The sequence below is a fragment of the Gracilinanus agilis genome, chromosome 2 (assembly GCF_016433145.1).
Source record: "Gracilinanus agilis isolate LMUSP501 chromosome 2, AgileGrace, whole genome shotgun sequence".
Taxonomy (NCBI): Eukaryota; Metazoa; Chordata; class Mammalia; order Didelphimorphia; family Didelphidae; genus Gracilinanus; species Gracilinanus agilis.
This window is the reverse complement of record NC_058131.1, coordinates 378,986,322-378,997,201: the sequence shown is the minus strand read 5'-3', so window position 1 is coordinate 378,997,201 and position 10,880 is coordinate 378,986,322. Positions and strand designations below refer to the sequence as shown.

Here is a 10,880-nt window from a genome sequence, read left to right as displayed (position 1 = left end):
TCAATAAGCACATGAGAAAGTGTTCTAAATCTCTAATAATTAGAGAAATGTAAATCAAAACAACTCTGAGGTATCACCTCACACCTAGCAGATTGGCTAAAATGACAACAGGGGAGAGTAATGAATGTTGGAGGGGATGTGGCCAAATTGGGACATTAATGCATTGCTGGTGGAATTGTGAATTGATTCAACCATTCTGGATGGCAATTTGGAACTATGGTCAAAGAGTGCTAAAAGACTGCCTGCCCTTTGCTCCAGCTATACCATTCTCCAAAAAGGTCATAGATAAACAGACTTATACAAAAATATTTATAGCCATGGTCTTTGTGGTGGCAAAAAAAAATGGAAAACACGGGGATGCCCTTCATTTGGGGAATGGCTGAACAAACTGTGATATCTGTTGGTGATGGAATACTATTGTGCTCAAAAGAATAATAAACTGGAGGAATTCCATGTGAATTGGAATGACCTCCAGGAAATGATGCAGAGTGAAAGGACCAGAACCAGGAGAACATTGTACACAGAGACTGATACACTGTGGTAAAATCAGATGTAATGGACTTCTGTACTAGCAGCAATGCAATGACCCAGGATAACTCTGAGGGATTTATGGAAAAGAACACTACCCACATTCAGAGGAAGAACTGCAGAAGTGGAAACACAGAAGAAAAACAATTGCTTGAACACATGGGTTGATGTGGACATGATTTGGGATGTAGACTCTAAATGACCACCCTAGTAATTATCAACAATATGGAAATAGGTCTTGATGGATGATACATGAAGAAATCAGGTGAAATGCTTGTTGGCTAATGGGGGTTGTTTGGGGGGAAAGAGAGTAAGAACATGAATCATGTAACCATGGAAAAATTTTTTTCTAAAAAGTAAAATTAAAAAAATAGAAATTGAACTTTTGAAATATATATATACATTTGGTGCATTAAAAATACTCCACAAGAGTATGTCAGTGCCCCAAAACTTCAAAATCCTGCTCAGAACAATGCTTTCCGCTCAACCAACAAGCAGGTGTTAAGTGCCCACTATGTGTCAGGTGGGTTCTGGGGATATAAATCCAAAAGATGAAAGATTTACTGTTCTCAAGGAACTCCAAACAAAAAAGAATGTATTGCTCTGAGTAGGGTGTTTTCATTTTTGGCATTGCAGCACTTTTATGAAGTTTTACTTTTAAAAATCACAAAATGTTTGCATATTTCTGAGAAGTTTGATTTCTTCTTGTGGATTCAAATCAACATTCTTATACTATCTATATCTCTCTTCCTCACAGAAGAATTTAATCAAAATATTCTAAAAACTTTTATTGTTTTTTAAATTACAAATGTCTTTGTAAATGTATTTAAAATGATTATCTAAATATATATGTTATATATGTATACATATATATATATATAACACATATATGGTGAGCTATATGGTACAATTGAGCAACATAATTGAGCAAATGATTCCTTATACAAATTCTGATAGAATCTTGACTGTAGAGTCTGAAGATTTAAAATGCTTTATATAAAGCTTGCACCAATCAGCCTTTTGGTGAGAAGAGGCATCATAATGTTTCAGAGAATTCATAAGATAAATAGACCTGAAATGACATCTTGCCATATTTAATCCAACCATTTAAAACTCAACTTTTCATATAGATTTGAATCACTAAATCAGTATGTAAAAATTAGCAAGCTATATCTGCTACTTGAGTAACTGATATATCAGTAACAAAACAAAGTTTATAGTCTATGAACATAATTGATTGAAACTAAATCATCACAGAATAGGATAGAGATGAAAAAGGACCATCTTGCCCTTTGGATAAACATCATGCAAGGCATATGAATGATATTTTAAACTTTGTAAAATGACTATCAAAATTCAAAATAAATTCCCCTAATTAACATTCTACAAATTACTAGGCCACCCAGATGTCTTATTATACCTTTACACAAAGATAATAATCATTAGATATCAGGACAATTTGGGTAGAGTTGGTCTTTAATGGGTATTAGAAACTCATGCCATCCCCACTTTACCATCCCATTTTTGGATACACTTAAAACTCTGCCATCTCGCAAAGAAACTACCTGAGCCCTTTACATGGCAAGCCCCTATCACTATTACTTAACCTTGTTCATTGCCCTCAAATCTTGGCTCAGTGTTTGGACAACAGTGGGCCATGGAGTAATTAGTACTTTGCTTCCCCAATCCAATATCTAAATCTAAAAGATCCCTGCTGGTAAAACTTGGAGATGGGAAAAAAGAGGAGGGGCAACAGTTAAGAAAAGGGAACTAACACATATTCCACTGTGCCCCAAGTACTGAGTGACTCTTCAAAATGGCAGCCTTGATATGCCTTTGGAGTTAGGGAAGGCAAGTCAATATTTTCATGAAATAAAATTGATAAAAAGTCATCCTCTATATAAAAACCACATCAAAACCCGATAGAGAAGATGTTCAATAGGATCCAGGGCAATACTTACAGCTTTCAATCTCTAGGGTACAATTTTGTTCATCCAGAGGGTATCTGCGCAGATCCATCATGCAGGCAGCTGTAGTTGTAATTCTAAAGAGGCAATAAAAATGATGAACACCTTTAGTATATTTTGTTTCTAAATGTGCTTAATGATTTTGAAAAGATATTAGATCTTCTGGGAATTGATCTGAGCATTCATGAACTTGGACTCTAGTCTAGATCTGTCACTATCTATCCATGCGAGGTGAGACAAGTCTTTTTCCTTCTCCGGACCTATTTTTTTCTTTTGTAAAATGAGATGTTTTGCCTTGATGGTTCTTAATGTCCTTGCCTGATAAAAAACATTTGATAATTCCTTGATCCCTCAAGTTTTGCTACTGCCTATTTTATATGTAAAGATCTCTAATTATAATCTCTTCCTTCATTATTCTCAACTCTTCATCTCATTTATTTCCCTCTGATTTCTCTCTCCCTCCTTAAACATTAATATCCGAATCACTCGAGTTCTCCTCTGGTCTATCATTACTAATATTTCAGCATAAAATTCTCATTGAATATGGACTTTAATAGTGATGCATTTTCCCTTCATATTGTCATTTGGTTTGACTGACATTTTTCTTAGGTAATACCCTTCTCCCAAGTAGAAAAAATTCAAGGAACGAAAAATAAAATATATAAGTGGTTATGGAAGAATTAAGAGAACTTTTTGATATTTTATCATATTGAAATGAAAGTTTTTACTTTAATTAAAATTCATTACCCATTTTTTTTCTGGGGGTGGAAGGGAAGACTGTTCAAATATATGCTTGCTCTCTAAGAAATTTAACTCTGTCTCTCCATTGAAGCTTCACAGTAGGGAAAACAAAGGTAGTCCTAATATCTTTACATAATATGCTTTAAAATCCTATGAGATGAATATATTTAGAGGCAAAAATGAAAAAAATCTAAATTCCCTCCTATTAACACCAACTTTACTTATAGCTGAATCAAGAAATACATGTCACAAAGTCTTTCCTTGATCACTGGTCTTTAATATTCTCTTCCTCCTCAAATGACTCTGTATTTACTTCTCTCTGTATATTTTACATACCTTCAGTAAAAGTCAGCTTCTTGAAACAATTTCTATCTTGAAGTCATTTCTATCTTGTTTCCCTGGTGCTTAGCATAATGCCTTCCATGAATCAAGGTACTTAATAGATATCTAATTGAATCCATTGATTAACTAATTGATTGACTGCTGAACTGGTTACTTTCAGAATGGTGAACCTAATCAGTTAGTTTTATTGTAGCTGAAGTATTTTTTATTTCATATCATACCTTTCTAATACATCATTTTGCTGGCAAAATGTCTTAGTCATGAAGTTTTGTTTTAAGCAGAACAAGAAGTTAGGAAAGACGTACTCTCTTAGTGTTCAGGCATATTAGAAAACTAAATCAACAGTGGTACAGGGAATACAGAAGTCAGAAATACAAAGAACTATAGAATGATTACACATTTGAAGGGATTTATGTATAGGAGGGGGCAACTAGGTGGTATGGTGGATTGAACACTGAGTCTGAGATTAGGAAGACTCATCTTTTAAAATTCAAATCTGGCCTCAGACACTTATTAACTAGGTGACTGGGAAAATTCTTTAACTTTGTTTGCCTTAGTTTTCTTACTTATAAAATGAGCTACAGAAAGAAATAGCAAACCACTTAGTAATTTTACCAGGAAAATCTTAAATGAGGTTACAAAGAGTCAGACATAACTGAAACAACTGAACAAACATGTATGGAGGCTGAAAGTACTGTGAAGCCTGGAACTGTTGTGATAAAGTGTGCTCAATGCTTCTGCTGATAAAATTTTTTTTTAAAAAGTTGCCTTCTTGGAGATAAATAACTGCAAACTAACTTACTGCTGAGTGATGATAACAGGTATGTTGATATTTACTGGGGAAAATAGCTTCTATTTGAATTCTGATATAATATAAAACAAATATTGATTTTTTTTCTCCTTATAAGACTGTTCTTGCCTTCTTGCCTGCCACTAATCTAGCAAGAAATATCCATAATGCTATAAAAAAGCAAACCAGCAATAGACATTATTAGCTAAGTACACATTTAGTGTTTGGAAAGTTGGTGTATAAGTTGGTGCAATTTAGTGCAAATAATGGATCTCATCAAGTGGTTGCACTATTTTATTTTATTTTTAAAATTAATTAATTAACTAGTTTAGAATATTTTTCTATTATTGCATGATTTTTCCCACCTCTCTTCCCTCCCCCCTCTTAGAGCTGACAAACAATTCCATTGGGTTATATATGTATCACCGACCAAAACGATCTTTTAACACCAATACCCCAATCATATCCCTGTTGTGTTAGTTAAAATCACCTGGGGTTCTATTTGGAAGGATTGAACCTCAATATAGTGTTTGACAAACTTCTGTGGACCTGTGGGGATCTTTAAAACTACATAGTTTGGTGAACCAGAAGGTTGAAATTCGAACTCTCAATCTTCCAGATAGCCTAACGATAGCCATGCTTTCTTTTTGGCCTGGCTCAGCTCTTTTGAGCACTTTTTTAAAAAAGGAAAGTGGCTTTCCTTGCCATGATTTTGCTAAAAGCAACAGCACTTTTTTGCCTCAGGCGGGACTCAGCCAGCCAGTCCAGCCCAAACCACCTTGGGAGGTCAGGCCAGCCGATTCTGGCTTTTGGCTAAAGCTAAAATGGCGGTGCCCAGCCAATGTGTCTCAACTGCTGCTCTCCTGACTCCTGACCTGATCTCCATTCCTGCTGTGCCACAAGCCTGCAAGAGTCCCAATGCCTCTTCTTCGATCCTGTTTCGCTGGTGCTAGTGCTGACCTTCCACTACAACCCGAGCCCCAACAGAGATGACCCCCAGCTGCTGCTTTCACTGCCACCCAGTCCTGACTTGCCGAGATCTTCGGAAACTTCTCCGGCTGCTGCTAAAAATTTGGTATTGGCCTCCCCTTCTTGGTAATGGCCTGCATTCTAGACCTCCAAGTGTTTCTCTAAAGACATAATTTAGGCAACCCCCACCCCCACAAGCTCTACACGTGGGATTTTCTACAAAACTGACTTTAAGTTTTTTTCTAGCCCTGAGCCCATGACCCAACACCACGTGGACCTAGCGTTTACCCTTAATCGGGCCACATGGCCTATTCACCCCCATACCTGCTCAGAACTTTGAACTGAGAGCAAAGACTGATTATAAAAAAAACTCCTTAAACTTAGCAGAACTCAATCAAAAGAACCTTAAATTGAACCAGGGGTAGACTTTTAAACCTTGGAACTGAATGAGTTTTATTTCTGTTTTAAAGAGACTGTATCTTACTGTATTTTGCTAATTAGTTTTGTAAATTAATCTTGCTTATTTCATTGATTTTCCTGTTGCACTGAATCATTTTAAGTTAATGTAGTTTGTGGCTGCTAGATTAATTCTGTTTGTGATTTTATTGTAACTCCCAAATAATGAGAAAAATCTATTAGAACTGGTAAGAGGTTTTGACCAGCTTGTTATCTGGTACTCATATTATATTTTCTAATTTATTTCAGGTTTCATTTTTACTGTAATCAACAACAATGTTATGTTCTCATACCATTTGAAAGTTACACATTTTAAGTTATAAATCGCCTTAATTTTGTTCAACTTTGGAGAGTTTGGTGCCTGCCTTGAGATTTAAATTGTAATTTTATGAGAGGTCTTTTAAAAATTTACTTTAGATGCTTAGTACCCTTCTGTATAAATGATAAGGTTTTTATGTATTTATTTTAAAGAATTGTGGTCTTAAAGGATAAGCTTTATATATTTTATTGTGAAGAATTGTTGTCTTATATATATATTTTTTATATTAGTCTATGTTTTAGCCTCTTTTATCAGAAGTGTCTAGAATTCTTGAGGATAATTTAGACCTGAAGGGTTTTTTTTAATATCAGGTTTTCACATGGAAGCAGTAACAAAATTTGTTGAGAAACCCTTAGCCAAGGTTTAAAAGTTGGAACAAGTATATGATTTTTTAAACATCACTGTTTATTGTTTTAAAAATGTGCTATTAGAAAATATGGTACTCTATTTGAATGTGCATTGTGAATCTGCTATTATACTCATAGAAAATCTCATTTTTGAGTAACAAAACCCTTCTAGTTCTAAGCTATATATATATTTTTGATTTTTAAAACATTTTTTTATAGAGCAATTGATTTTTCCTTTTTCTCATCTTGTACTGGAAGTATATATATATCTATATCTATATCTATATCTATATATATATATATATAATCATTATTTATCCTTTTTTTGATTCTACAGCAAATACCTGAGCATATAGGACTGTGATTAAATGCCTTTCTGTCTGATTCTACAAAAAGGGAACATGAGAGCTGTTAATAGTGCTAAAGAAAGCACACGGTCAGAGACTTGACTGACTAAAATCTGCATGAATTGCAGCAGTTCTATGCCAATACTTTAGGGCTTGGAAATTGGGGTTTGAGTCCTGGAGTCCCAATCTTTTCTAAAACTTTAGAGGACGTGGGTCCCCTCAACTTAAATTCCTAGTGAATCACCTAAGATTGGCTATCATTTAATGGCTCATTCCCTGAGAAGGTGCAGGGAAAAATCAGATCAAAGTAAGGCATTTCCCTTATTCCTATATATATAGAGAGTACATGGCAATTTTTTCTGTAGTCCTGGCCCTAAATGGGTTATAGCATACTGCTTAAATCGCTTTCATTGGCCCTGAATCAAAGGCCTGTTTATTTTCCCTACATTTTTTGCACATTTTACATTTCATTCACAAGTTAATTTTTTTCTCCTTTTTTTTTGAATTTTATTCTTTTTATTTTTTTTATTATTTCTTTTGCCAATTGATTTCATGCACCCCCGTGACTCACTTAGCCATGCATCCTTGGCTGACTTTTTTAGGGGATAATGTGTTAGTTAAATATTTTCCTCACGGGTGTGTGTGTTAAGTTTTTATAATCATAATGTCTGAACTATAATCTATATTGCAAGTCACTTTTTACTCCTTTCGAAGTAAACTCAGGGGGATAATGTTAATTCTCAGAAGGAAATGTATGTTTTATAATCTATAATGTAAAGTTTAAATTCTTTGAAAGTAATTTCAGGATAAGGATTTTGCCATCTCCCCAGAATCCAGACAACGAACCTGTTTGGTGGAGGCACCAAAAGATGCCTGAAGAGCCTTCACTGGATCATGAAGATCCAATTTGAACTTTGGGGCACAGTTGATTTGAATTATGGGGTTGGATGCATTTATTTTGAATGGACAGTTTATGCCAGAAAGGAGGACTGCCCCCCTTAATGGTTTTTTGTCAATGTCCCGAACATTGGTTTTGTTCTTTCTTCCTTTTATCTCTAAATTATTGTAAACTCTAATTTGATTATATTTTCCTGATCCATTGGGGAGATTTATCTCCCAAAGGATTACAGTGAGGTAATGTGTTAGTTAAAATCACCTGGGGTTCTATTTGGAAGGATTGAACCTCAATATAGTGTTTGACAAACTTCTGTGGACCTGTGGGGGTCCTTAAAACTACATTTCCCGTGGTCCAATGGGTTTCATGGGTTTCCTGTTTTGGGATGATGTATTAAAGGTGAGGGACTGTTTTAAGTAGGGGGTAGTGACTTGGAACTTGCTCTTTTAGTTACCTGAGCTGGAGGAGAAAGGAAGGTAAATGGCTGAGGTGAGGTTGGAATAGATTTCTTACAGGCAGGTGGTCAGTTTATCTCTATCAGCTTGGCTTTTATTAAAATACTATTCTTCCTTTTGATCTCGGTGGCCCTCATCATTTTTAATCATAACACTGTCAAACCACATGATTGATCATTTGTTTTTCTTCTATGTTTCTGCTCCCACAGTTCTTTCTTTGGATGTGGATAGTGTTCTTTCTCATAAGTTCCTCTGGATTGTCCTGGGTCATTGCAATTCTGCTAGTAGAAAAGTCCATTACATTAAATTGTGGCACAGTGTATCCGTCTCTGTGTATAAGGTTCTCCTGGTTCTGCTCCTTTCACTTTGCATCAATTCCTGGAGGTTGTTCCAGTTCACATAGAAATCCTCCAGTTCATTATTCCTTTCAGCACAATAGTATTCTATCACCATCAGATACCACAATTTGTTCAGCCATTCCCCAATTGAGGGTCACCCCTTCATTTTCTAATTTTTGTCAACACAAAGAGTGTGACTATAAATATTTTTATACAAGTATTTTTTCCTTATTTTCTCTTTGGGTACAAACCCAGCAGTGGTATGGCTGTGGTTACACTATTTTAACAATTAATTGCACTACATATTTTCACTGGGCTGGGACCAATGAACATATTTTACATCACTATTACTTTAAATAGTGTGGATTTGAGTGAAGTAAGGTGCCTTTTCATAAATCTTAAAAAGGTTAATTTTGGGGAAAAACACCTTAGTCCTTTTTAAAACATTTGACACATCTGATAATATCTTGAAAAATCAGAGTAGTAATTATTTAGTAGGTGTTACAATTAACCCTTCAGTTTCTTAATTCTTAAAAGAAGAAGGTTGGACTATATGGTCTATGACATCTAGTTCTAAATCAATGAAATGAAAAAAGTATTCTTTTGCTATTGTGTGTAATCTTCTAAGTACAACTATGATCACAAAATATAGACACTAAAATTATAATACTAAGTACATAAAGTTTGAGATAGAAACCATCTTCTGTTTTCCCTCACCCAATGACATTCTCCCTTCTGCTTAACTTAGAGAAATAGTTTCACACCCAAAATAGGTGAATTATCCAGTGATTTCATTCTAGGCTTTCTGGGCTAGGGGCTTAGTCACATATTTTATATAGGATGGCATATACTCTTCTCACTTCCTATGAATTTATCAATGTGCCTACCTGATGGCTGGAAATGAAAACAATATTCTGTACTAGTCTGTACTCTGTACGTGGTCTGATTATGACAGGAAGTGGAGGAAAAGACTTTATCTCCCTTGATTTAGACATCATTCTATTAATGCTACCAAAATAACAGATGAAAGGAATCCCTAAAATCAATGTCAATAGCTACATTTGTATTTCTCTCAAAATTCTTTTCCCATACAATAGCAAGTACTTTTAACACCATGACATCAGTTTGATTTAACAATTACACTAATGTATCATTTCAAGTTTGGTTGTAACCAATGATGATTATTGAGGAAAAGAATCTACCTGCATCTATCTACCCTTTGTAATAACATAACAAACAATCAACTGAGGAAATTCATGGACTAGTCTACATGGATTGCCTGAAAATTTACAAAAATCAGGCTATATATATAAAAATATTATTCTCTGTACAAGATTTCAATCATGGTCATTATAAGATTGGATTGACAGTGCAAAGATTTTTAATTTTAGTAAAGAGAACCTAAAATATGACCTTATTGAGATTTATTTTGTATCATCATTCCAAATATATTTGCTTTGGAGGAGGTCCAGCATAGAATCCAAATACAGTATGGATTCTCTGTAGATGGTGATATATTCCAAATGCTTGTTTTTGCCCATGATATTTTGCCATTTACATCTCATCTCAAGAGCACTGAAAGGCAATCAAAATGTGATTCCTAATCATTCTTGAAGAATTTGGTTTAAGGATTCAAACAAGAAAAACAAAGCAGATAAAAAGTACCCTTTCTTTTGATTGTTCTCTTTTAATACTATTAAGAGGTGCTATCGATGAGTGTGTATACATTTTTTATAAAATGTATGCACATGTATGTGTATGTAAATATGACAACAGTGGTCACTGACATTCCCTTGGTCTCCTTTTATAGATAATAAGATTTCTTTTCACTATTTGGAATTTTCCCTTCCATCAGATATCACGAAAATTGGTCTTTCAAAGTCCCCAAAATTGTGTTACCTCTAGCATGGACATTTGCTGTTGACCTAGTCCAGCCACTCTTCCCAGTATAGTATGTCTTTGAGTCTTGGAATACTATAGCTTCTGAAGAACTGTAATCAGAGATGAACCAAATAAATCCATGGATATATATATATATATATATATATATATACACATATATATATATATATATACACACACATATATATGTATGTATAAAGACAATGTTACAAAGAAATTACACCAAGGATGTAATTGAAAAAAAGTGGCAGATAGAATAATCAGTAGATAGCACATATTTTCAGTTATTTCTGTAGGATGTCAAGGGAAAACAAATTCTGTAGAATTCTGACTTTGGGGAAGATAGATGAAAATAATACAGAATGGACAGGCATGAATGAGTTAGCATCCACACTTGTATATCCTTGAGATCAGTGATTCATTTGAAATTTTATTGCTACTTAATGATAAAAAAGAAATTTTTCTCATGTCTGTACCAAAATTT

The 10,880-nt window shown here is 34.4% G+C and overlaps 1 protein-coding gene across 3 annotated transcripts in view; it reads right to left on the bottom strand.

Moving 5' to 3' along the window:
- Positions 1-10,880, bottom strand: part of GABRB2 (gamma-aminobutyric acid type A receptor subunit beta2) — a 237,291-nt gene that overhangs the window by 109,862 nt on the left and 116,549 nt on the right. For all 3 annotated transcript variants that reach the window (XM_044661732.1, XM_044661729.1, XM_044661731.1), the window contains exon 5: positions 2,490-2,572. In XM_044661732.1, coding sequence (XP_044517667.1) covers positions 2,490-2,572 — 83 coding nt within the window. The remainder of the gene's footprint in view (positions 1-2,489; positions 2,573-10,880) is intronic.